The following is a 26,881-nucleotide window of genomic DNA, read 5'->3' on the forward strand; positions in this document are numbered from 1 at the left end:
CCCCCCCCCATCCCCATCCCCATCCCATCCATCCCCATCCCATCCCCATCTCCATCCCATCCCATCCCATCCCCATCCCCATCCCCACCCATCCCCATCCCCATCCCCCATCCCCATCCCCATCCCCATCCCCATCCCCATCCCATCCCATCCCATCCATCCCATCCATCCCATCCCCATCCCCATCCCCATCCCCATCCCATCCCACCCATCCCCCATCCCCATCCCATCCCCATCCCATCCCATCCCATCCCCATCCCCATCCCCATCCCATCCCCATCCCATCCCATCCCCATCCCCATCCCATCCCCATCCCATCCCATCCCATCCCCCATCCCCATCCCCATCCCCATCTCCCATCCCATCCCCATCCCCATCCCCATCCCATCCCCATCCCATCCCCATCCCATCCCCATCCCCATCCCCATCCCATCCCATCCCATCCCATCCCATCCCATCCCCATCCCATCCCCATCCCATCCCCATCCCATCCCCCATCCCCCATCCCCATCCCATCCCCATCCCATCCCATCCCCATGCCCCATCCCATCCCCATCCCTGCCCCATCCCATCCCCATCCCATCCCATCCCCATCCCATCCCATCCCATCCCCCATCCCCACCCCATACCAGCCCCATACCCGTGCCTGCCCCTGCAGGAGCTCTGCCCCCGTGCCATCACCCCACGCACAATTAGCCCGGCTGCCTCAAGCCTCCCCTCCCTGGCTTAAAATACCTGCCGGCGGGGGAAGAGCGATGCATTTTATCCTAGAACCATAGAGTTTCCTTAAAAATACCCACCCCTTTCGTAGCCTCGGTGGGCGCTGTGGTGGCTGGAGCACACGCCCAGCGAGCCCCCCCCGGGCGGTCCGGGTGCGGCGCTGCGCAGGGCGGCTGCGGGCGCTAGAGGGCAAACGCGGCCGCCGATGCTGCGGAGCCCGGGCTCGGGCCTCGTGCGCTGCCGTGCCTTGGGCTCGGTCCCCCCGAAACGCTGCTGAGCCCCACGATCGGCCCCGTAAGCACGGTGCTGCGCACCCCGGAGCAGCCCCCTGGGACCGGAGGTGCCGCAGCGCGTGTAGGCGCAGCACCCGAGGCGCTGCATCAGCCCCAAGGGCTGCTCTGCCCCACCGAGGGGGCGGCACGCGAAAGCCGCTGGGAAAAGGGCCAGGTTTGGGGCTTGTGCTCAGCACCCAAGGGGCTGGGGCAGCCGGATTCCCAGGCAGGGCCGGGCAGTGCCGGGACCTCAGCCCTGAGCAACCCTTCACCGGGAGGTGCCATCCCCGTCTCCATCCCACTGCACGTCATGGGGAGGCGTGGGGACGCTGCAGAGGTTGGGGGAGCTGGGGGGACGAGGGGCTTCAGTGGGGTGGTTCCTGAGTGCTGGATGTGGCCCTGTGACGGCCCCAGGGATCCTTGGTGGGCAGCCCGTGGGCACCAGCAGGAGCGATGGAGTGGGCCTGGCCGTTTCGCCCCCCCCAGGGGCTGACAGGGACGTGGTGGACAATTGTCAGCGGTGCCACCACTCCCTGCTGCCCCCGAGCCCGGGGAGTTTGGGGCTGCTCGTGCTGTGAGGGGAAAAAGAGCAAGTGGGCCAGGCGTTTCGTGTTTCCCTTTAAAATGCGCGTTGGATGCGAGTGCCAAACGCGCTCACCAAACAACAGACACGAGCTATGGAAAACCCTTCTTAAATTGCCCGGGCTGGCTTCCCACAGCCCAGGACTCCTGCCAGGGCTCTCTGCTTAAAATGGAGTCCTATTTCCACATCCTCCTCCCTGCAGGGAGAGCTCCCGAGTCCTGCCACTTTCCGATCTGCCACTGGATCCTCCATGTCTCCAAATCCAACCCGTGCCTCTCCCCAGCAGGAGATGCGGCTCAGAGCAGCCTTGAATCTGGCCTCTGCTTAATATAAATCACCGTCAGGCATGCGACTGTCTGAGCCGTCACAGCTCAGCCAGGGGGACGCAGAATGATGAGGGGCAGAAAATTTGCTCACGGGGACTCAGCCTGCGTCCCGCTGGGAGACTTTGCCTTGCACCTGCCTGTCACTTCTGCGTGTTCTTCCCAGACAATATTAAGACCCCGGGAACCTTTCGGGATGCATCCACAGCCCGTGGGTCCCACGTCACCCAAATGCTGCTGGGCAGGGCACAGCCCCTGTAAGAGCTGAGAGGCTGAGGCTGGAGCCCGGAGCATGGTTTTAACCTGATATTTTCCCCCTGTTCTCCTGTGCTTCAGCCATGGGCACTAGAAGAAGAGGAGAAATGCAAGGGAAACGCTGGGGGTACCACCAAGCACAGCCACCAGTGCGAGGAGGGCTGCCCGCCTCGGGCAGACCGGGGAAAAGCTGTTTCCAAATGATCTTTTTAAATGCCTTGGGTTTTCCCACTCGGTATTCATTTACTCTTTTGTCTGTGCTCCCGGGGAGCTCATCCATCCCGGCTGCTGGCCGGAGCATCTCCAGCAGGAGAGCACAGGAGCAGGAAGGGCATTGCTGCACCTCAGGCAGAAAGGAGGAGGGGGCTCTGCTTTCACACCTCCATGGGCAGCAGCGTCTGACCCAGGCTTGGGATCCAGCACCCATTGACCCGCACCCAGACGTGAGATCTGATTCCAGCTCTCAGCATTGCACGCGTTGGGTTTTCCGAACCAGAAAAGCTCTTCCCACCAAACGCCCAGCAGCCCTCTCCTTGCCGAAGGGCAGCAAACCTCCCCAAAACACAGCGAGGGCGGGTGGCGCAGGGGGATGCTGCCCGGTCCTTTGTCTGTGACCAGAGCTGCCGACATCAATAGCAATTGTGCACGGGAGGAGCCGTAAATCCATCCCTGGCGGTGTGTCGGGGAGGTCACCGGGAACACAGCGTGTTTCCTTGTTGGGACACGGAGCCGCAAAAACCCACAACCGCCCAGCACATCAAAAGAGAGCGAGCACTGTCAGAGGGCTCCTTTTGGGAAATAATTGTGAGGTCTTGTGTGCCGCCAGCCACAAAGCCCCGGTTCAGCAGGAAGAGCCCAGCCTCCTCCTGAAAACCGTGGAAAACACGCCGACCTCAGGGGGGTTTCACCCCGCTTAGCCCAGAGCCCACAGATCACAGCAGCCAGGGCCTGTTCTGAGATACAGGGAAAGGAACGCCTGAGAGCAGAGGGATGCTCCATGTGGCACCTGGAGACCGTGACAAGCCACCACCAGGGCCACCCATGGGTGCTGCTGCAAACCAGCGGGCTCTGCCTGAACAGGGGGAATGCGGGTGGGGACATCTTGTGACCACGGGGACAGGGTGAAAACAGGTTCAAAGCTGAAGACCAGCTTGTCTTGCTGGAGAAATCTCTCTCCCCGAGATATTTGTCAAAAGTCACTGCCAACAGGACAAGTTTTCTTTGCTAATTGGCACCTGATGAAGCTGAGCTCAGAGCACTTTGCCTGCTGCAAACAACACCCAAACACCCGCAATTGGCTTCGGGTAGAGTGGAAAACTAAAAGCACAACGGCTGCCCTGCAGGTAACGCACGCCGTGGCTGTTCTGCAGAGAGCTGGGGCCATTTCAGACCCCACGTCCAGGCCAGCGACCCGAGGCAGGACACAGACTCCAAGCAGGTCGCTATTTCTGCCGTGTTTCAGGAGCGCTGCACGTGTTTGAATTGCTCCCCTGGGGATCGAGGACTTCAGCTCTTCACTTGCAGCAAGTGACCGTCCTTCCCTTCCCGTGCTGCTGCTCAGGTGCAGGAGGTGGCACTGCTCTGCAGGCTCTTGCTTTACATGTATGACGCGCAGCGGCACTGCTACGACCGCCGACCTACGCATATGGGCCAAGCTGAGCACCCATAATGGGGATATATGTATAAATACAGATTTATTAGCCCTCCATCTCCCCCAAATCCACGCATTTCTTTTCACCCTCTCTCGTTGTGCTCCATTCCGTGACGCGGTGGCGGTTTCCCCTGTTTCCTGCACAGCCTTTCCCATTCATCACATGCTATCAAATTAGCAGCTATGGCAAGAGCCGGCTCGGAGCAGGCGCTATGTAAACAACAAGCCACAAGAAGCTGCCGGAGCTTTTTCGGAGGCTCCCTCTCCCTTGGCTTCTCTTGGGAGCAGCGTTTCCCCGAGGCTCTGCCCCCAGCAGCCAAAGAGGTGGGGTGAGGGGGGGGGGCTGTGGGGCTGCTCCTGGACCCTGCCCGTAGGGAACAGCAGCTTGCCATGAGCCTTATGGGGCCAGGATGGTGATGGGAGCCAGGGGTGCTGGTCGGGAGCCTCCCAGGGTAGAGCAGGGAACCCCCAAACCTGCACCTCGCCTGCAGCATCCCCTTGCCAAGGATCATTTCTACCGGTCCTGGCGGTTTTCTGTCATCTGGGGCTGCTCCGAGGTGGACGAGCTCCCACTATCCACCTCCAGTGCTGCTGGAAGGGGTCTTTCCACCGGGAGGAGCTGCGACGTCTCTTGATTCCCCTCGCCTGTCGAAGCTCATTTTGTCTGCGTTTGGGCGCCACGTTCAGCTCACATTTGCGAATGAGCAGAACAGGCTCCAAGTCCCCCTCCTCGTTTCCTTGAGCAGAGCGGGACCTTATCCAGTCCTAATCCAAACCAGATGACTGCAGCGGAGAAGAGCAGCGAGAGCAGCAATAGGGAGATGTTTGTTCTTGCTAACAGTGTTTTTAAATGGAAACATCTTGCTTTCAGGCACAAGGGCATGGGTTTGCAGCGCGATCCAAGCACTAGGTTCTACCAAGTATTGTTATTCCAGATGAACTTTCATCAAAGCAGATAAAAGCCCGTCCCCGGACTTCGCTATAAATTATCTGGTATGAAACCCAAACATTAACCTCCATATCACTCACAGCTGCACTAACTCTGGGGATAATCCGGGATAATTTGCCATGCACAGGCTGCATGTAGTCTCTACACTGTATTTATTTCAATGCAATTTTAGCCAGTGCGAACAACGCGCTGGTTTTGGCCACCCCACCAGGCTGGTGGTGGGAGCATCGCTGGGCGCTGCACTTCATTTCCAGCAGGGCAAGGACCCAACACCGAGGATTTCTCCTTAAGAATCACTGATGGAGGAGCAGACTTTCCTCATTTAAGGGGGATTGGTGCTGCTGAGACCCAGCACGGACCTGGGAAGTCGAGGACTTGCTTCCCCGCAGCCAGGAGCTCGGCACACCTGGCACAGGGACGAGGACCTGGCCGGTGTCACCGCAGCAGAGCCTTGGGGGCTGGCAGCGAGCGACTCGCCCGTGCCATTCGTGAATCATCTCATGACCAGGGCCTCTGGGGGCACAGTGAATTACATGCTGCCTCCCCGTTAGCCTCAGACATCCGCGAGCACAGACCCATGCACAGGAGTTTGTGTCTTTCCAAGGGTTTCATCAAACGAAGAGCCAAACTGGTCCCTGGGGTAACCGGGTCAGCCTTGGAGTCTACCCCGGAGCTGAGCCCAGCTCAGGCTGCCAAATATTGAGTAACGGGCTGGTGGAGTCCTGCAGACTTACGATTCGGGATGGGCCTCAGCAATATTTCTCTCCGGAGCTTCTCTTGAGCAAGGTGATGCATTGTTGCTGGGGATGGAGTGTGAACGGCTCGGCCACGGGCACTGGGGCCGTGCTCCTTGCACCACTGTGCCCACCGCCGTGCGGCCCAGCCAGGCAGGCTCCAACCTTCCCAATTCTCGCTTAATTGCTCGCATCCAGCCAGGCAGCATCTCCTTTCTGCCGCTCAGCAGCAGCAGTGACTTAAAGGCACAGATAAATAAAGGGGTGGGATGAGCGGTGCGGCAGGAAGGGCGGAAACGCAGCAGAGCTCGGCGCTTGGGCGCCAGATGCAGCGAGATGGGAGGGGGGGCACACGCGCATACCCCCCCCCCCCAGCCGGGTTTCCAAAAATCTTTTGTTAATTAGCCCAGCTCAGGCCCCTGAGCACCGTCTGCCTGGGGTGGGTGTGCTTTGCTAGAGCAATGCCTAGGGACTTGGCTCGCCCTGAGGGATGTGCCTCCTCCCACAATGTCCCAGGGTCCCCTGATGTCCAGCTGCACAAAGACCCCCACCCCCCCTTCCCACTCTTTTCCACCCCTGCACCATCCATTGCGCAGCAGCTGTGTGCTGTGGGCTTGCAAGGCCATTGCCCAGCACCCTGCCCCCGGGCAGGATGGCCCCATCACGGGGCTGTGGGACCCCAACCCGCATCCTGCTCCAAATTTCACCTGCAGATAACACCAGGGCGGAGCCCCTCAGAGGGGTTCGAGGACTTCGTGGCACCGCAGGCTTCTGCGCCAGCTCCTCTCTGAGCATCACCCATGGGACGTGCTGTGCGTGGGTGATCCAGGCTCCCTTCCAGCAAGGGCTCTGCTGGGCAGCAGAGGCAGGGTTTGGGTTGCGTGGTCCAGCCCAGCCCCACGCGAGCCTCCCCGGTGACCATCCCAGACACCTCCTAGACACATTCCCATGAGCCGTGCATGCAGCACAGGGCCTCGTTTTTTTTTCCTGGGGGCTCCCCAGAGGAGGCCAGGAGGGGACCCACACCACGCCAGCAGGAGGTGTTAATTCTGCGGGTGCTGAGCACCTCCTGGCCCCAGGGGCTGTGCCAGGATTGCCGGCAGCGCCCATGCGTGGTGTGGGAGGGGAGCAAGCACCGTGAAAAAAAGCAACAAAAAGCAGCAGCAAAGCCCATGCAGTCTATTACCACCTAGATTTGAGCCCCAAATATAATAAAATCCTTTCCAGCCTGCCAAAAGCCCGATGATTTGGGCTTGGAGCTGCTATTTTCCTGGCCGGGGGGCAGAGCCCAGGGCCCGTTTGCTGTCAGCAGTGCCCCACGCACCCATCGATGCCATTCCTGCTGGGAATCACGCAGAGACCCCAAAATGGGTGCCCATGGGGCTGCAGCCCCAGCTCATGGCCCCCCAGCCATGCACCCTTCCCTCTTGCCCTACCTTTATCAGCTGTCCCGGTTCATGGGTTGCTTCCATCAGCTAATTGGTGCTAATTAATCCCAGCAGCTCCAGCTGAGCGCAAGAGGCGCTGCTACTTCCACAGCAGGCACGGGGCCGCTCTCAAAGCGGCGGATTTTGATGTGCCTGGGATAGCAGCGAGTTTTCCCTGCAGCATTTCCAGGGCTTTGCAGGAACCTCTTTCCTGTTCCCCCCCGCTTGGCTTTACGTGGGCCTCGGTGTCAATTCCCAGGTGCTGCTTGGTTTTAAGCATCGTCCATCTGCACCGAGCCTCCTGCTCCGGCCTCCGTTTGGGGAAAAATGGGGTTTTTGTTGGGAGAGGTCACTGCTGGGCTCGGGAATTAGAGGTGGCTTGTTCTGCTGGCCAACGTCATGAGCTCCACGTTAACTGCGTTAGCCTTTCCCACAGTTCCCAGTCCAGCACATGGTTTATCTTTGCACACAGAGTTGCTTTTCAGAAGAAGACCGGGCGGATGGGCATTTGTTATTCGGTATTCGCTCGTTATCAGACCCGCTGGTATCTTATGGGGGAGCTCAGCACAAGAATGAAACTCAATAATCTTTCATCAGACTCTTGGCCGTATAATCTCCTTATGAAAAGGAAATCCTTTGTTTATTGGCGGAGTACTTCTCTGTAAGGGGAATTGGAAATGCATTTGTTTTTGGTCTCGAGTATTTTGAATTCAGCAACAACAAAATAAGTGGGTGCAATGTCTAATCTACTGCCTGGATAATTCCCTGCCTAGCTTGTAGCCTGCTGCTTTCCTTCCCACCTCGCCTGGAGACAAGGAGCTAAAGTGGCTAAAACGCTACTTTTTCTGAATATTGCCTCTCATCTCCAGCGGTGGGGAACCTTAGAAAAGTGACCACATGCCCGTGTCTCACCGCTGGTGCAAACCCTGTGTTAGCAAGGGGGTGCAAGGGTGGGGAAGGGTGTGCAAGGGTGCAGGGCCCAGCCTTTGGGCAGCGTGGCCGAGTCGCTTTGCTCCATGCTGGGAAGAGGAAATGGGATCAGACTACCCACGTTTCTTCCTGCACCAGTGACCTCTTAGCGGTTGTTTGTCCCCAGCCTGTTGGGGTCCTCAGGCACCCAGCCCCATGGGATTTAGGGGACACCCGCCTCCCCAGTCGCCCTGTGCATGCGAGTGCCCTTCACCTAGGAAACAGGACCGAGAGCTCCGGGACAGAGTGGAGGGCGCTGGCAGTGACTGGTGGTCAGGATTTCTTCGCTTTGACCCCAGGCCACAGTTCATGTGCAGGCGCTCCCCTGGGTTTGAGGGTTACACGGAGCCTCGGCAACGCAGCACGACGACCGGGCAGGTTTCGCACCCGAGGTTAGGGATGCTGTAGGACCCCCCCCCCCCCGAATTCCCTGACCCTCCAAAGCAGCCTCAGTGCACGGGGATGCCCCACGGTGCAGCCCTGCTTTGCAGAGAAAACCCCCTTGGCTGTGGCTGCTTCACGCTGGCACACCGAGCAGCGCCGCACGGCCACGGGAACAATTTCCCCTGCAGGAGCTGCAAACGCTCATTTTTTTGGGGGGGAGGGGGGGGCAGGCAGCAAGGTGCAAACCCCACAGCCCAGCTCTCACTACAGACAGCACCGGGGGGGGGGAGGGGGGGGGGAACAGCCGTGGCCCCCCCATCCCTCGGGGGGGCTGCTCTGCGCTGTCCCACGCGGGGGGGGGGTGGAGGGATGGTGCGGGGGGGGGGGCGTAGCAGGTGCTCACCTCCCCCCCCCCCCCCCCAAATCGAGGGGAAGTTTGGCTGTCAAGGAGTTAACTCCCGGGGGCCTTCCCCTCCTCGCCCGCCCCCCCCCCCCCCCCCTCCCGCGGCCCCCCCCCGCTGCCAGCCGGGCCCCGCCAGCTCCGTCAGCCCGGGGGCGGGGGCTGGCCCCGGCCGCTGCCTGCAGCCGAGCTCCGCGGGGAGAAAGCGGCGGCGGCTCGGGGCGGGGGAAACGAGGGGAAAAAAAAAAAAAAAAACAACGAAAAAAAAAAAAAAGAAAAAGAAAACCGCCACCTTCCTGTATTTTTTTTTCCATTTTTTTTTTTTTTTTCCCTTTTTTTTCCCTTTTTTTTTTTTTTCTTTTGGTTCCCTCCCCCCCCCCCCCCCCCCCCCGACAGCTTGCTCGCCCTGCTCGCCTCCCTGCATGACTGTCACCGAGGTAAGGAGCTGTGTGTCCGTCCGTCCGTCCGTCCTTCCCCCCCCCGCAACCCCCCGGGGGATGCTGCGCCCGTTCCCACGCCCCGCCGGCCGCCAGGTGCCGGCACCGGGGATCGCGGACCGGGGCCCGGGGGGGGCTCCCGGAGGCTCCCGGCTCTCGGCCCCGGGCGGCTCTGCTGCATTTTTAACCCTTGGAGAAGCGCCCGTGGGGAGGGGGAAGGCCGAGGGGGGGGAGCTGCGGGCACCCCGCAACGCTCGGAGCCCTACAGGTGGCTGCGGGGCCGGGGGGGGGCAGGGAGGGGATGGGGATGGGGGGGAACCCGGGCTGGAAGGGGATGGGGGAGATGGGGGAGAGTCCCCCCATCCGAGCATCCTAGCCCTGGGAGCGAGGCGGGGGGTCCCGGTCCCCAAACTGCCCCGAGAGCAGCCCCTGCACCAGCCCGGGGGCTCGGACTCCCCGCCCCCCCCAGCCCTGCCGAGGGGAAGGGTCGGGGTGCCCGGGGGCTGCCCCCCGGTTCTGGCCCTGCTCACGGTGCTGGGGAGCTGCAAGTGTCCCACCCCCCCCCCGGCCTGCTGCAGGCTTAGGGTGCTGGGGCAGTGCTGGGGGTGGTGGTGCTGGGGGGCACAGAGCACCCAGAGGCATTTCCGGGGGGGCACAGAGCATCCTGGGCATTGCTTGGGGGGGGCCACAGAGCATCCCCAGCATTGCTGGGGTACGGTGGTGCTGGGGGGCACACAGCACCCCGTGCCGTTTCTGTGGCTGCTGGGGCAGCGCCTGGGGAGAGCGGCTGGCCCAGGGGAGCGGAGTGGTCCAAGCTGGACCCTCGTGGCCCAAGCCCCACCAGCAGGAGGTGGCCGTGCGATGAGGCTGGGGGCTCACAGGCTCAAGGGGATGCCCCGAGCGAGGAACCCCCTGGGTCCACAGCACTGGTCGGGGCTCTGGTGTGGCCCAAAGGGGCCGGGCACAGGCAGTGCTGGGCCAGGGCAACGCCACCAGCCCCGGGCAGCCCTCGCCGAGCACCGAGGATGGAGCCGCTTTCTGCAGCACGCTCTGTTCAGGGCCCAGACAAAGCCTCTGCCTGCTGCAATAGATGTTGGCAATGCGCGGTGCTGAGCTCACTGCCCTGGTGCGTGCTCCCGGGGGGAGCAGCAGCCGAGCCCCACTTGCTGCCTGTCACCCCCCCGTGCCACCCTCCCTGCCAGGAGGGGACGCGGTGGGGACACGCGTGTTGGCACCAGCGTGCCCGGGACATGGCAGCTCCCTGCTGAGGAGCCTGAAGCAGCTCCAGGGCCGGCGCTGGTGCGTGCCCAGGTGAAGAGAGGAGGAATTACTCCCCTGCTTCTCGCTCCTTAGCAGACAACTTGCATTTTGCCTGCTCCGCTCTTGCTGGGCGGTCACCAGTGTTTTGGTCCGTTGTTGGCTATTTCCATGCGCGCCGTGCTGCGTCGTGCTGCCCCGAGGTCCCCGCCGGCCGGACAAACCCAGCAGCACTTGTGGAAGGAAAAACACTTCCAGCCCTTCTGGGTGCTGAGAGGGGGATTGATGGGCTGGCCCAAAAGGTCACTCGGGTTAAAAGAACTGCGAACCTGCTGATATTAAAGTGTCACGGACCTAAGCCAGGCTGATTAATTTGTAGAGCTTCTTAACACTTGTGATTTTTTTTTTTTTCTCCTGAGTGTAAACAGATTTATTCGGAGCTACACTGAGAAAAGGCCAGGCTGTGAGGAGAGCGTGTTCAGGAGTACGGGGGAGGATGCTGCTGTGGTTTTCAGGGACCAGAGGTGTATACTGGGATGATCTGTACTGCGTGCGCCAAGTACACTTCTGCTAAGGCCCTGTAAAGCCCTAACACACCCCGTGGGTTTTATTCCTTGCAATATGGACTGTCTTTGGAAGGTATTAGCAGGGCCCTGAAGGTGCCATGGCATCGGTGCAGGTTGGGAGCCAGGCCCCAGCTCTGCAGTGACAAAAGTGTCCTGAGCCCATGGCACCCTCCTGGGCACGAGGCTGGCACGGAGACGTGGAAGGGGAATAAAGCAGCACAGGCACCTGTGGGACAGGAGATGCCTTTTCAGTGTGGTTTTGGCTGCTCGCAGGGAGCTGGCAGCCAAGGTGCTCTGGGGGACGGCTCTGGAGTGTTTGGGAACTGGGAATTGTGCCTGTGCCCATGGGAGGAGAGCCTCAGGGCTCCCCACAGCTGCCCAGGAGCAGGTGTCTGAGTCCCAGCGCCGCCTGCAGCCCCCAGCGCGGCAGGGACAGTCCCACGCCGTGTTCCTACAACAACTCCCAAGCTGGGGCCACTTCCCAGCAGCTGCTGCAAACAGTGGCAGTGGGAACGGTTTTACAACCTTGGCAAACATTCCTGAGCAATTCGCATCTAGAGGAAAACAGATAGGATAGCCAGGCCCAGGTGCCCAGCGCCAGGTAGAGCTAGCTCAGCGCACGCCCGAGGCGTGGGGACACAGAAAGCTTTTCTTGGAGCGTGGGGGCCGGGGGAAGGCGAGGAGGGGGCCGAGAAGTGCTGTCAGGATGCGAAGCGAGCTGGTTTCGTTCGCATCCTGAGCCGCCCCCTCCCTCCCACAGCGAGGAATGCAAGCGAGCGCGGCGCATCCCCAGACGTCGCTCTGCCGTGGGAGTTTCCTACCCAGGAGAGTTGAGTCGGGTTATAAATAGGATGGAGAAGGGCAGATTGCAAGGCGAAAAGAGCCCACTCCTCCCGCTCGGGGATCTGCCTGAATGCTGTGAGGCCTCCTGTGCATCACTGAGTTATTGCATCGTGCTCCGTGCTGTGCCGTGCCATGCCATGCCATGCCGTGCCATGCTCCCCAGCACCACCTCTGCTTTCTCCAGGCCCTGCAGTCAGATCCAGCAAAGCAATGGATGGCCTTCAGCTGAGACTTGCTCTAGGAGTCAGGGGCAAATTCATCCCTGCTGCAGCTCAGCTGGCTTAGGGGGGGTCTGGGGCACAGGTTTGGGATCCGTTGCGTGCAAGCAGGAAAACAGGCCAAACCCATTATGTATAAAGAGAAGGGCCCATGCCACAAAGCCAAACAAATCTGCTAGCAGCAGCAACACACGGAGAGCGCCTCTCCCCAGACGCAGCCCGACATCTGTCTCCACTTCAGGGACCTGCTGTGCCCTCGGGACGCAGCTGTGCTCCGCCGGGGTGCGAGGGACAACGGCACCCATCAGGCTGCTGGGACCAGACCCCTGGCAGAAAACTGAAGGAGAGAAATACTTGGGAAGCAGATTTTCCCAAACTCGCCTGGTATTTTGCCCGGAGCTGCGTGTTCTCTTGATAAAGCTGCTAGCAGGGATGCGTGACACTGACCTCCATGTTCATTAAGGGGCAAAGCTCGCATAAAAGCAAGCGAGAAGTTAGCTGTGGGAGCAGCAAAACGCTGTCTGCCGGGCATGGGTTTTGCAGCAAGTGGAGCGTTGCTGGAGGGCTGGGCTTTGCTGGGGGTGAACAATTCTGCACCCCAGATGACTGGGACTGGCTTGGTGTGGTGCTTCCAGCTCCTGCCCATTGCCAGAGGCTGTTCCCAAAGAATAATTAACCATGAACACAAATTAACAGGGGCCCAAGGGAGTCTTAATTCGGGAAATATAGTTTTAAAATGACTGGAGGCTTTTCTAAAGGGCACGGTTTAGAAAGGATGCAGTTTGGGAGGTCCTGTGGCATGCACTAGACAGAATTATCCGATGGGCTCCTCTGGTTTATTATCTATTAATTGGTATTAGTCATCAAGCTATGCTGCTTAGATAACAGCTCATCCTCTTAGTTCACTGAGTAGATGAAGCCAAAACCAAAAACCCGGAGAGGAAATTGCGTCCGTGGCCTGTCGTGATCAAAAATGGTAAAGAAGCGACGCAGCCAGACATGGTCAAGCAGTAATTATTACCTCAGGGCCCGTGGGAGGGTGGCTACAGCACCGCGGAGGTGCTGGCCCTGGTGGCCCCGTCCTCTGCTGTGCCACTAAGGGCAGGTTTAGTGTCTGGGACAAGTGCTGCCTGTGGAAAAGCTGATTGCTGGTTCGATCGATACAAAGCTTGACTGAAGGCACCGGGCCATGTTATCAGGCAAAATGGCTTTGCGGAAAATAGGCTTAGGGCAGCACAGCTTGACTTCTTTTCTGGAGAACTGACTGGGGAAGTCTTCTCCGGACGGTCACTAAACCCAAATTTAGGGCAATGCTGCGTGTGCTGGGTGATGGTGCTTGGGGATCGGCGCCAAATCATATTAATAAGCCTCGCGTTAAAGGAAGTAGGTGCAGGCTAACCAACATATGCAGCAAGTAGATTAATGGGATTTGTCATTGCATGGGGTTTTGCTAATGGCTTTTGGGGCAGAGCTCTCTGCCTCTTGCTGTCTCGGAATCAAGGCTGGAGAATATTTTTAGTTGAGATTCAGCGATGCGGCGGCTGGAAAACCCTCTTGTGTTTGTGCTGCCCAGGCTTTGCTCATAAATAGGGAACTGTGCACAAGGACCGGGGCAGGTGCGGTGCTGGGAGCCGTGGAGGAGCTGTTCTGCAGCGTGCGGGTGGCGGAGATCCCATAACGGTGCCTGGGGCCACGACTGGAAGGAGGGAACAGCTGGGGTGGGAGCAGAACAGGGCTGTCAGTACGGGACTGCTAATAAAGCACAAATAATAAGGAGCACTCAAACAATGTTCGCTAATCTTCGGCTTTGCTGGGATTTCTGGGGGTTGGGAGAGCATAACGGACCGCTTTGAGTCTAAAAATGGAAGCTCCCCATTTCCAGAAGCATTACTCTCATCAAAGGCAACTTAACTGGCCCGCGGCTTTTTAATGAGTTTTAATTGTGATTCAATGCAGCATTAATCTGGAGCTTTACTACTGCCCGGCTGCGGCCAGCAGGCTCGCTCGCTGTAATTCATACCATGCAGAATGCGACGCGGGGTCACCCACCCCCCTTCTCCTTTTCATGGAAATTTTATCAAATGATGAATAGTTCAATTCATTATCCAGCTAGCAGAGAGCTCGAAGTAGTCGGATCCTGGATTCCTATCTCCCAAGTCAGTGTGTAATTACCGAAATCTGGCAGCAGGCAAAACCTACGTGACGGGGCCAGCTGCTAGAGTCCCCCACAAATCTGTGAATCGAATCTTTCACCGTCTGGAAGGGAACCAGCGCGGAGCTCGGCTCCCAGAAATCTTTCTCTCCTTTGTTCCTCACCAAGCCGTTAGCAAAGCCACTTGGGCCCGCTCTGCAGGGCCTCGAGCATTGCTGGGACCCGGCAGCAAAACCTCGGGCAGAGGGCGGAGCGGCCCTGACACCACTTGTATTGCAGAAAATGGGGAATTAGGGCAAAACCCTGCAGGCCTGAGCCTGGATTTGGGCCCTGCTGTGGAAGACAGGTGATGAGCAGAGCAGGGACCATGCTGGAGGACAGGGACAGGCTCATCCCCGGGACATGAGCCCCAGGCTGCCCTGTAGTGTGGTCCCAGCCTCGTCCCAGCCACAGCCACGAGGATGTGGCTTTCTCCCCCTTCACGTGGTGGTTTTCCCCTGACACCCCCCTGTCCTGGTCCCTTCTCTGAGCTGTCGGGCCCTATGGAAACCCCTTCAACCCACTCTGCCGTGGCTGTTGACCCTGCAGGGGACAGGGGGAGCAGCGCTGGGCATTGTGGAGTGAATGCGGTTTGGATTTGCTGATTTGGGTTTACACGCCCGGTGGTGCCCGGGGTGTTTGCGGAGTTGCCCATGCCAGGCAATCTGTATGGTTTTAGCTCTGTAGCAGGGGCAGAAGGCAATATTTAAACCAGCTTCTGCCATGGGGAATGGCTGCAGGCTCCAGCCCCGTGCTTCGCAGCGATTGCACTGCTGGTGGGAAACTGGGAGGGGGCTGGGGGCGGGGGTGCTGCTCTAACGGGGCTGTCCCTTTCCTGCAGGGCCCAGGAGCCTCTCCCTGAGCCCCGAGCCAGAAGCTGGGTGTCAGGAGGTGCCCGGCGAGCCCGCGGAGCAGAGCTCAGGTGAGGAGCCCTCGCTGTGCCCGCGCTGAGCCAGGCCCTGGGGGGGCATTGAGGATGGAAACAGCTCGATTTTGTTAAAAAGGTCCTGCTGAGGGCTTGTTCCTGCCCGAACAAGGAGGCTCCGTGTGGTTCCCGTGGCTGGTTCCCCCCCCAGAGCCGTGCACAAGGCCGGGTCTGTGAGCAGCGCGCTCGCCCCCGGCGCGGGCTGGCAGCGGGGGGGCCGCGGGACACGGCCTTGGTGCCTCCCACGTCCCTGCCCTGGCGCTGGCACTTCCCAGCTGGCCAGGAAATTTCTGAGGCCTGAAATATTTAGAAGATAGCGTTTGTTTGCCTTTCTTTCTTTCTTTTTTTTTTTTAATCCTTTTCTCTTCTGGAAAACTTTTGGCCCTTCGCTGGGACAAACTTCCAACAAACTCTTGCAGCCTTACAAGCTGTCCAGGACCACGGCACAAATGCCCGGGGACACAGGGGGAGCCAGGGGGCTGTGTGGGGAACCCTTCGGTGTCCTCAGGCAGGAAACACCACGTGGCAGCGACGTGCCCGACCTGCTCGCCGCCGCGGCATCTTCCTGCTTTAGAAAACCATCATTTCCCTTCATGAATAAGTTTCTGTGGTTCATTTCCCATACAAAGCTGGGGCTTAGCAAGGACTTTTTCAGGCTGCTGCATATGTAGAAATGTCAGTGCTCCTGTGGTCCTTTTTCCACCCCAGTCCTTTAACATCTTCCCAGGTGGTTTCTCACCTGCACGGCCCAGCAGCCGCCCTTCTCCCCCTTTTCCCCAGTTATTTCATACCCATCCGTGTGATGTTTCACCTCTTTATAATAAAATCTGGTGAGTTTAGGGGGGTTGCATTTATGGCATCCTCCCATCGGAGGCTTTCTCTTGGCACATTGGTAGCCCCACTTACTCTTCCTAAATCCGGCTGGGAAGCCTGTTGTGACCGCGTCCCTGCCTCAGTCTTCCCGGGGACGTGTGGCACGGTTTGCTGATGCCGGTGCGAGATCTGCTTTGTTACCCGCTCATCTAAACACATGAAAAAGAGATTTCAGACTCCCCAAGTTTCTTTAAAAGCTCTCAAGCTGAGAACGAGCGTGCAATATTCTTGCCCAAAGGAAATACTGTTCCAAGGAGCTGCAAGCTCTGCAAAAGGAGGGCGAAATCCCATGCTCAGCGCGGGTGACCTGGGGCAGCTCCGGGGGCCCAGAGGTGCTGGCCCGGGAGCTCAGCCCCCCCCCCGGCCCTTTGTTCTCCATCAAAATGTTTCCGCTGGCTTCGCAGGGTGGGAAGGAGTTGGGAAACAGAGTGGGAGGAAAAGCGGGCTTGTTTACATGATTTATCGGCGAGCATGAGCCTTGCATTTCTTCTCAGCACGTGGGCCCGGGAGACGCGGCGAGGTTTGTTTTGCCCCCAGAAAGCTTCCTGGGGGAAAAACAGCCCCAAACGGGGCCCCTGCTGATAGGGAAGCAGCTGCAGCCGCTGCCTTGAGGCCCGGCACCGAGCTTTTTGTGGTCTGGGATGGGGGGGGACCGCCTGAAGTGCCCCGAGCTTTGCAGCCCCATTGCCACCAGGATGCTTTGGGGCTGACCCCGTTGCACGGAGTGTCCCTTTGTCTTGTCCCCCTCCCATGGCATCCTTGGGCTCACGCCTGTGATGTGGGGACCTCAGGGGAGATGGGGTGCCAAGGGCACCAGAGGGGCTTGATCCAGGATTGAGTGCACAGCACCAAACATCATCCAGCCCCGAGGAGGGACGGGGACATGGGGTGACAGCCCGGCTGGGGGGGTCTGGCCTCGCCTGGGGCTTGTTTCCCCCAGCGTGGGGGGCAGAGGGGCTCTTCCCCTGCAGCCAGCGGGCTCTGGGAAGGAGAAATCTTTGACAAGTTGAACTCAGGGGAAAACCCAGGCACTTCCTTCCAGACTGGAAAAACCTCAGCTGGCAGATACCGCCTCAGAAATGGTCATCTGTCTTTTGTCCTTTGTTTAGACCCTGTTAATGGGATAAATCCTTAATATTTGTCAGATGGGCCTCCCCAGCCTCTCCTCTGCCTGCCTGTTGCACCAGTACTGATACCATCGCAGCACCTAGAAATGGGATGCGCGGATGCTGATGTGCGGGGATGTACATGGGGATGCTGATGTGCACGGGAACTCGGTACCCGTGGTGCCAGCCCGCCTGGGAATGAGGCAGCCAGGCCACATCAGCGCTGGCACTCGTGCTTTGCAAGGCAATTCCATCCATAACCTCATCTTTGGCTACAGCAAATGCAAAACCCTGCAATAAGGGCACTGCAAATTCAGCACCAAACCCCATTTTTATTTATTTTTAATGCAACATTAAGCCAAGGCGTGCCCTGTGGATACAGCTGCTGCTGCAAGCCTGTTTTATAGGAGACTGCTCTTCCTCGAGGTGCTGCTCGGTGCATTTATTCCGGTGTTTCTCAGAGCCCCCAGGTGTTTCCTGAGGCTGGACGCAGAGCTGAATCCCCCCAGCTGCTCCCTGCTGCTCCAGGTGCTCGTGCTGTCAGCCAGATGGGTCCATGAGGAGGAAACAAGGAGCTCTGCTGGCTCCTGTAGGATTTGGGGTCCCCAAAGTGTCACGGTGGGTCGGTGGGCTGTCCCCTGCTCCATGGGCTGTGTATGTGGGGACAGGGAAAATGGTGCCTGTCCTCAGTGGGATAAACATGCACGAGCCTGTGGCTGGCTGGGACAGCTTCTTCCCAAGGAGGAGACTCTTTCCTTGAACATTTATTACTAATTGGGATGCAAATATCGGCGTGGTGGGGGCTCGGTGGGATCCTGCTGCCAGGGGCTGCTCCGAGGGGCGAGCAGTGAGCTGTGGCCACCAGCCCGTGCTGGCCTTCCCACAACCCGCCTCGTCAGCCCCTTCATCCAAAGGTCAAGTGCTTCTTGTGCTGAGCACTCCCAGCCCAAATCCTAGGACCAAGACCTTTGAAATTGTGCAATTTTAGAAATTTGCTTCGCGGCAGCACGCTAACCAGCTTTTCCCTTGGTGAGACCTGCCTTTTGTGGCGCCAGCTGCGCCGGATTTTTGCATACACCCCAAAACGTTCCCCTTTTTGCATTTTCCCCGTTAAGGGGCATGTCCTGGCGCAGGGCTCGTGGCCGGGGCTGGCGGTGCTCCGGGGGTATGGGGCACGAGCAGCTGGGTCTGTAGCGGGGTTTTTGGGGAGGTTCACAAGCACCTTGACGGGCTGTGAGTCAGGGAGTGCACCTACCGGCTGCCACGTGCACGTGGCAGGGATGGAAACTCTTTGTGCTGGAATCGCTTTGTTCTCCAAGGGGGCGTAGGCGGCACCGTGCGCTTCTCCTCAAAGGTGGCGGGGGGCTGCCGGCCCCGGGGGGGTCAGCACAGCACCGGCGCTGATGGGGCTGGGCACGAATTGCCCGAGAGCATCCCCCCGGGGGCAGAGGGGCCGGATCCTGCCACATGCTGGACCCCTGTGCAGGGTGGCTTCCCCTGGGTGAGCAGCTGGGGGGGTCTGGGATGCTCGCTGACACCCAAAGCCCCCCCGGCTCTGCCCCCAGGGGTGGGCAGGGTTTGTGTGTTTGCTTGTCTGCGCCCCCCCGGGGCCGGTGAATTGAATGTTTTTGCTTTCCCTCTCTGCACAGAGCTCTTGTCGAGTCAATGAGAGACCTCCACAAGTCTAGCGTGCTGGGAAGCAAGCACGGCAGCCTGGTGAGTGTCCCGCGCGGGGCATTTGGATAAGGCTGTGATGGATGCAGCGGGGCCAAACCGAGCCCTGGGCCCTCAGCACAAAAGAGAAATCATTTAATTTACACCCGAGGCTCAGCATTGCTCAGCCCGGCTGATTTTACACCGTAGGGGCTGCAGTCGTGCCTCGGTCCAAGCGTGGCTCTGCGATGATCCCGAGCCCGGATTTTGGGCCGTGGTGGGGCAGCCCCGCGGACGTGTGCTGCTCTCGCTGGCGGAGGTGTTACTGCAGCGAGGAACGGGATGTGCCTAAACCTTAAATCTCGCTGAGCCTCGTTAGCATGAAAGCCATTAATGTGAACAAAAGCTGCTCTCAAGGTTGAATTGAGCAGCATCGGAGCACTGAAGAGATTAAAACTAGCGCTTTTTTGGCTCTAATCTAATGTGCATGGAACAATCAGCGTTTGATGACTAATTTTGGCAATGCCGGGGATCTTATCGAAATAGTGCTGCTTAATTTCAAGCTTTTCCTTAGGGAGCGGATTCCAGCACCACAGATCCCACCTGTACGCTTTGCCCTCATGCTGCTCGGGCACCCAGCAGGTCCCATCCTCCAGGTCCGGAGGAGCCTGGGCCGGCACCTGCCCTGCCCTGATCCACATCCTGCCCAGGCTCCTCCTGCTTGTGCATTTCCCCCTCCCCAAATGATAAAAATACCATTTTTTATTTTTTTTTTTATTTTTCCATTTGCCACCACTAATTTATTGGTCTTGGGTCTTGGGGGCCACAGCAGGGTCGTGCCCAACCCACAGGGTCTAGGGGGATGATGGCTGTGTCCAGAAAGGCACATGCTGATGTGCTTGGACGCTGACACGGCGTCTTTCCCCTCCAAATTAAGCCCCGATGAGCAGTTTTGCTATTTCCTTCCCTGCTCCCCACGTGCGAGCAGTGAGGAGTGTCCCCGGGCAGGGGACGGGGACCCGGCGGCTGCCTGCTGCCTGGAAATGAAGCCATCTCCAGAAAGCAGCTCTTTTCTTGCCTGGTAACACTTCATTGCTGCAGCGGCCGATCGATACTCCAAATGTCAAACCCCAGCTCCGCCGACCTTCCGATGGAAAACAACCCTGCCCTGTGACTGCCAGGGACGTGCAGGCAGCGGGTCCGCGCTGCCTGGGAGAGCAGGGGGGGAAGGCAGCCCCCGGGGAGCCCTCTCCTGCCAGAGCTCTCCCCAGTAGCTGGGTGAGAGGCGAGCCCCAGTTTGCTCTCCTGCCCCTGGGGAACACGGTGGGGACACAGGAGCACCAGGAGGAGGCGCGGAAAGTGGGACTAATGGGCTTTTGGAAAGGCACCGTCTCCTGGAGCACCACAAAGCCGCTCGTGAAAGCCCCAGATACTCTAGGCACAAGGTGGTTGCCAGGCTTTCTTTTTCCCAGCACAATTCCTTCATGCGACGATTTTCTTGGGGACCGGAAAGGTTTTCCTCGGGAGCTGAAAGCAGCGCTCTCCCTTCAGAAACCTCTCCGAGCGCACACAGACGCTACGTGCCGTTGCAAAAACCCTCGTGGCTGCTCGGAGCCCCCCCGGCCCCTTCCCACCCACAGCAGCCAGAGGGAAGGGGCTCGGGGGGCATCGCCACAGCCCCCGCTCCCTGCAGGTGAAAGCAGAACCTCATTTCCCTGAAAGCTCCCATCACGGAGGCCCATTAAGCAGTACTATAAAAGGAAGCGGAGATTTTTAAGGGATTACAGCACCCTTTGCTGGGTGGCTGCCTATTGCAGCGTCAGGGGCTCTTTGCGCAAGCTCTCCTTCCCCGGCTGCTGTTGCCAAGACTCCCGATGCTTGAAAAGATGCATTTAAAAATAAACACATTGAGACAAGAGCTGTGTCCTGCTGCTGGTAGGCAAAGGCTGGAGCTGCCAGGAGATCAGAAACGCGGCCAAGCAGGGGCTGGGCTTTTGCTGCTTGTTTCCTTTCCCCAGGCGAGCCGCAGTTGCCGTTCCCAGGGTGACCGAGGGGTTTTGTGCACCGCCGGCCGCGGCAACCACGGCTTGGATCAGCTCTGCCAGCTGACGTGGGGCTGGAGGGGCACCCCTGGCACATCACCTCCAGAACGGCTTTTCATCCTAGAGAAAAGCCTGGAAAACAGGGGGAAAAAAATAGTTCTTTGTGTGTTGGTTTTCTTTTTCTTTTTTTTTTCTTTTCAATGCAACTGCTTCTGAAGCCGCTCTCTTCCATCAAACTGGAGGAGGGCCTGAGACCAGCACCCGAATAAATGCCCGTTTCCCACCCTGGCATTCGCCCCCCTGCAGCCACAGGATTTCTCTGGGCTTTGCACCCCGGGGAGCCCCCTGCGCCCCTCGCCCCCGGGCAGCTGCAGCCATCCCTTGCTCCCCTGCCAGCCCTGTGGTACGTGATACCACTCCTGGGATAGATGTGGGGAGGAGAAGCAGGGCAGCTCCCTAAATCCTCAATGCGAGGACCAGACGATGCTGTCCGAGAGGAAAGCCTGCCTGTCCTTCACCAGAGCCACGTGCTGGCAGGGGCTGCAGCCACCGACAGCTCCCCGGTGTCCGTGCCCTCATCCAGCACCGCCCTGTATGGAAAATCTCTCTCTAACCGACCTACATTTCATGCTCCCGTTCATCTGCTGCACGTATCTGCTGTTGCTGTGGGGCAGTGTCAGGGTGAGGAACTCATGGGAGCCTGCAGAGGTGCCAGGGAATGTTGTAGGCTTCCCCCGAGGCTGCGAACGTGGGGCTCTCTGACTGCAATATTGCCCTGGGTGTCTTTCCTGACCCTCTGCTTTTCCTCTGCTTTTGAAGAACAGCACAAAAGCGATGCACTGACAAATGCCCTGAAACAAGCCAGCTCTCCTCTGGTTTTCTTCTAAAGGCGCATCTTCAATGACATCCTTTTTGCTAGAGGAAGGATGTGCGGAACAGTTTCCCTTGGCGCAGCAAGGAGCCACCTCTTTGCTGGGCACCGTGAGCAAAAACCTCCCCAAATCTGCTCCAGCCCGGCCTGGGCAGCCTCCCTCGGGAGGCAGAGCTGGGATGGAGGCTGCCCTCACTGCAGCTCCGTGGCTGCAGGGAAAGAACTGAGTTGGCCTGGCACAAACGCCCCGCGCTGCGGATGCCGTGCCCTGACTCCGAAAAGGCTCCGTGTCGCTGCTCGGAGCTCCCCAGCACGCCTATTTTCTGCTCTAGCTCCTGCTGTGAAAGAGATTTCCCCCTTCCAGTGAGGGATTTGGGGACACGCTCTTCCCCTCAAGCACTTAAACAAGTAAAACATTGCAGCCATCCCAAAAACGCTGGGGCAGAGAGGAGAATTTCTCTGCTGCTGTGTTCCGTGAGGTTCAGTGTTGATGCTGAACGTTGTGGTTGGGGAGGTGATTTATTTTATTGCCGTGCTTCAAAGTGCTTTATAGCGTTCTCATTTTTCTTGTAAGCTCTGCTCAACCTAAAACAAGGGAGGAGTTTTGCAATTACAGGAAGAGTCAGAGTCCAAGAATAACGCGGGGCTGCAGTGAGCACTGGAAGTGGCGGCGCATCAGTCTGATTCTGGGGGATGGATGGAAATGGCTCCGATAAATCGATAGTTTTGCTTTTTTTAATGTCTCCAAGCCATTGAGAGTGAGGTGATGGAAAAATAAAATGCCATTAGCATCAGCAGAAAGTAGAGAAGTACTCAGAGAGCAAGTTTCATAATAAAATATGCCTCGTAGGGTGGTTGATGCTGCCCCTCGCTCGGCGCTGCGCGGTGACGGGGGCTGCTTGCTTGTGGCCGGAGCTGAGCAGGAGCCGACCGGGGCTCTGGGGCTGCCTGCGGCTTACAGCGAGCACGCAGGTGGATGGCCGGGGTTTGCTGCACGTGGGAGCTAAATTTAGCAGGGCTTTTCTGGTTCCCAGCATCCTCCGTCGCCTGGAGAGCAGCCGGCAGCAGCGCTCCCATCGGCTGCCTGAAATGAGATCAAGCAAGGGCTTAAATTCAGGGGAAGGAAGCAAATGCCGTGTTTCAATCTAAGTTCTGAGGGAATTTCCCCATCCCCTGGCACATGGGGGGCTCTGCGCATTGATGCCAGAGTGTCCATGTTGTGGCCACCTCTCCCCATGCCCCAGGGGACACGAGGTGCTTCGCTCCCCGCAGGCACGATCCTGAGCAAAGCCCCCGGGAGGAAGCAGAAGGCAGCGGGGCCGGGGGGCTGCGGCGTGGGACAGCAGCGTGGCTGCAAGGTTTTTCCAGCGTTTCCTCTCCCCTTTGTCTCCACCGAGCTGAATTCCTTCGGGGCAGGGGCTGCTTTCCTCCCCGGCTGGGTTGCACAGCCCATGGGACAGGAGATTGTCCTCCTGCCGGCTAGAAACCTGCACTTGTTTGCAGCCGTTTTCCGTAGTAAAATGGCGTTTCTGGTGAAATCACAAATTTTGACTTCCCCACTTGCAAACTCTCAGCATCCCGTGCTTGCAGCGTGAGGTGTGCGACCAAAAGCCCTCGGTGGGCTTTGCTTCTGCCCTGCGGCGTCCACGAAATGCACAGACCTGCAGGCAGGGGCCTCACGGAGAAGGTCTGAATGTGTCCTGGGGAAAAACAAACGGAGGAATAAATATTGGAATGAAATGGGAGAATAAAGCAGGTGCCTGCGTGAAGACTCGGAGTTTTCATCCGTCCAGAACTGACGCATCGCTCACAAAAATATCCAAATGGGACGACACAATGGGAAGCCAGCTCTTTTTGCTCAGCCAGAATTTTTTTCCATTTTATTTCTGCAGGAAAATCCTCTTGCATGGCTGCGTGCTCCCTGGGGAAGGGGTTCAGGGACCCCCAAAGGGCAGATCCCACCAGTGCCGGGAGCACCCTCGCGGACCAAGGCCAGAGGCAGCTTCCCCTGGATGCTCTCTCCCATCCATCCACGTCCCCAAATCAGCAGCGGGGGGGACCTCGGGATCTCCCCCGTGGCACCAGGAGCTATTCCTGCCCCGGGAAAGCCTTGCCGGCTGCCAGAACAATAAATCTGCAGGAAATGGGGGCTCTGGGCAGCCCCCAGACGTTTCCCAAGATTCTGCTGGCGTTTCCGGGCTGCCTGCGGCCCCGGGGCTGCTGGCCGCTGTTTGCAGGAAATGCTCACGGAGGGCAAAGGAAAGAAACTGGGGAATCTCTCCAGCCAAACCCGCACTCGAGCCTATTGCTTCCTTCCGCTGCGGCGGGGGTGGGATGGAGGCTTGCCCAGTTTTGGTGAAAGAACAAAGGGAAGAGAGAAATGGAGAAACGCTGAAATCCCCAAAGCAGCACCGCTGCCGGGGCGGGCGGCGTGGAGGGCGCATCCACAGCTCGCCTGCAGGGCCCTGTGTTAGGGGTGAGGGATTTCTGCAGGCTCCTCGGAGCTCGTTTGCTGTGATGCTTCGTTTGGCAGCGACTGATTAGGCTCCGTTTCTGAATGCACGAAATATCAGGGGCCCCTTTTTCCACGTGGGGCATCCTCCTGCGTGGGGATACCCTGCAAGTCATCTGAGACTCAACTCAGTGTGGAAGTATGGAAAGAACGGCCCTTCTGGTAAATTTGGGGCTTTTTTAAAAATAGGTCTGGAGCAGAGCGGCATGGGCAGCAGGAATGGGAGCAAAGCTTCACCCAGGGACAGGGGAGCAAACTGAGAGCTTAAAAAAATATTAAAAGATATTTTCGTGCTTTTTTAACTGCATAAATGAGTTAATTTCGTAATGAAAACTGGTCTGTGCAGCAAAAGGAAAACGCAAAAAGCAGTGAAACTCTTGAAAGAAGCAGCCTGGGTTGTGGTCGGGGCTTTTTCTTGCCCTGCCTCGCTCTGACCGCTCGGGTAGGTTTGGCAAAGCTTCGCAGCGCTTTGTTGGACGTGAGTCTGCATTTTTCAGAGCAGAATTGTTTCCATGCAAAAAAAGTCTCTCTGCTCCCATTTTGGGTTAAATCCTCAAGGATCCACGTCCTCTTTCTTGTGACCCAAGGACAGCCTCTGATACAGGGGGTGCAAACCCGGCACCCTGGGCAGAGCAGGGTCCGTGCACCCACCCCCTGGTGCCTTTGCACAAGGAGAAGGGCTGAGATGCGGCCCCAGCACGGCCTCCGAAGGATGCTGCCGTGTGTGAGCCGCTGGGGGGGCTGCAAAATGTGGCTGTGCTCCCAGAGTGATGCCTGGGTGCGGGCCAAGGCAAAGCACCGGGGCTCAGGGCTGGGGTCTGCCCAGCAGGATGCGGCCCTGCCGGCGGGCGGCTTGCTGCAGCAGGGCGCAGGATGCAGCGAGGGACGTCGGCACAGGGGCTCTGCTGCTGAGGTCGGTGCTGAATCCCTCGTGTGGTTGGCCCTGCGATGCATGGGACAGGCAGGCAGAGATTTGCTGCTCGGGACTGTGACCAGTGCCCCGAACCAGGAGCTGAGCCTGCTGATGAGCTGCTCGTAGGAGTCAAGGATGGAAATGGCACAGTTTGCAGTCCTCTTTCCTCCCGGGGAGATGCTGCAGATGGTGCCTGTGGCCTTGGGCTTGGAGGAGTCGCTGGGTTCCTGGGCATCAGAGCAGCGGGGATGCTTCCCTGGTGGTGCCCCTCGCTGAGAGCTGCTCACAGCAGCTGGCCCAGCGCTCGAGTGCGCATTGCACGCTTTTGTCAATGGCTGTGAAGACAGGAGCTGCGCCGAGTCCTCCAGCAGGCAATTAGCAGGGTTTGGACAGAGCCGAGTACTTGTGTTGCTCTGAGGTGGCCTGGACGCTTATGCTCTTCTGCACACTCAACGTGCATTAAATCTTCATAGGTTTTATCTGTAACACTAATGCTGCCATGAGGACTGTTCAAAAAAAAAAAAATAAAAAAGGACTGAAAATGATGAAAACAGCCTTCCTTTTACTTAGAAAGAGCAAAGCAGGCAGTACAAGCAGTAGTGCCCTCGTTTCTGTGCATGCACGGAGGGCTCGGCTTGCTGCGGGGAAGCAGGAGGGGTTGGTGCAGCCCCCGTGAGCAGCGCCCTGCTGCAAGGGGAGACCTGTGCAAAAAGAGCCGGGCCAGCTGGACGCAGTGCTACCGCGATCTGATGCTCGCTCCCTGTCTGAGTGCTCTTATCTGCACCAGTGCATGTTCATGTGGCTCAGACTAATCCATTTCCAAGTCATCGCATTAAAAGCCTTAATTCCTTTGTCATATGCGCATGAAGTAGTGGTGCTGCGTGTTCTAGATAAGCAGTGCATGCTGAAAGGGCCATTGGCTTAAATTTTGCAACAGCACGGAGGCATTTAATGCCTTCTCTGGGTTGCATCTTGCACCGGGGACACCTCTGGTATCTTTTCGGGGGAGGGGGTTGTACTTGCAGATCTGCCCTGCCACGCTTCCTCAGGCAGGAGCTGTCCTGTGTCCGGGGCTGCCCTGAACAGGCTGGGGGTGGAAAATCCCTGGGGACGGCCAAGGGGGGACGTGCTGGCGGTGGGTGAGCGGGATGCTGAGCGTGCTCTTTGCCCCGCAGATGTCATGGCGCCCGCAGTACCGCAGCTCCAAGTTCCGCAACGTCTACGGGAAGGTGGCGAGCCGGGAGCACTGCTTTGACGGCATCCCATCACCAAGAACGTCCACGACAACCACTTCTGCGCCGTCAACGCCCGCTTCCTCGCCATCGTCACCGAGAGCGCCGGCGGCGGCCCCTCGATCCCGCTCGAGGGTGAGTGGCGCGGTCCCCGCTCAGAGCGCCCCAGGCACCCCCTGCAGCGTGGCGTGACCCCCTCTGCTCTCCCTTAGCGGGGTGTCCTCGTGCTGGGAAGCTGGCCTGGGGAGTTGGGTTTATTCTTTAGGAAGAAATTGCAACATTTGGATTCCACGACGTTTGCAGGGCAACAAATTTTCCAACTGGAAATATTCTGTTCTGTTCTATCCCATCCCATCCCTCCCTATCCTACACATATCCATATCCATATTTATATCCATATCCATATTTATATCCATTTCCATTTCCATATCCATATCCATATTTATATCCATATCCTATATCCTATCCTATCCTATCCCATCCATCCCATCCCATCCCATCCCATCCCATCCTTTCTGGTTCCGAAAGGCTTCTCCTGTTTTTGGCCTCTCCATGAGCACGTGCCCGCAGGCTGA

At 58.5% G+C, this 26,881-nt stretch overlaps 1 protein-coding gene and 1 long non-coding RNA gene across 2 annotated transcripts in view; one reads left to right on the plus strand and one right to left on the minus strand.

Annotated features, from left to right (window-relative positions):
• Positions 1-727: 727 nt before the first annotated feature.
• On the minus strand, positions 728-7,060 carry LOC121076185. The gene is made up of 3 exons (XR_005823384.1): positions 6,812-7,060; positions 6,195-6,336; positions 728-5,726 (listed from the first exon to the last, which is right to left on the minus strand). It is a non-coding gene; the product is annotated as an uncharacterized LOC121076185 (long non-coding RNA).
• Positions 7,061-8,815: 1,755 nt separating this feature from the next.
• Positions 8,816-26,881, plus strand: part of CORO2B (coronin 2B) — a 31,985-nt gene continuing 13,919 nt past the window's right edge. Inside the window, 5 exon segments of the mRNA XM_040570188.1 lie at positions 8,816-9,104; positions 15,021-15,101; positions 18,733-18,799; positions 26,250-26,334; positions 26,337-26,439. Of these exon segments, the coding sequence (XP_040426122.1) occupies positions 18,749-18,799; positions 26,250-26,334; positions 26,337-26,439 (239 nt within the window). The 5' untranslated portion in view covers positions 8,816-9,104; positions 15,021-15,101; positions 18,733-18,748.

Source organism: Cygnus olor, chromosome 11 (assembly GCF_009769625.2).
Source record: "Cygnus olor isolate bCygOlo1 chromosome 11, bCygOlo1.pri.v2, whole genome shotgun sequence".
Lineage (NCBI taxonomy): Eukaryota > Metazoa > Chordata > Aves > Anseriformes > Anatidae > Cygnus > Cygnus olor.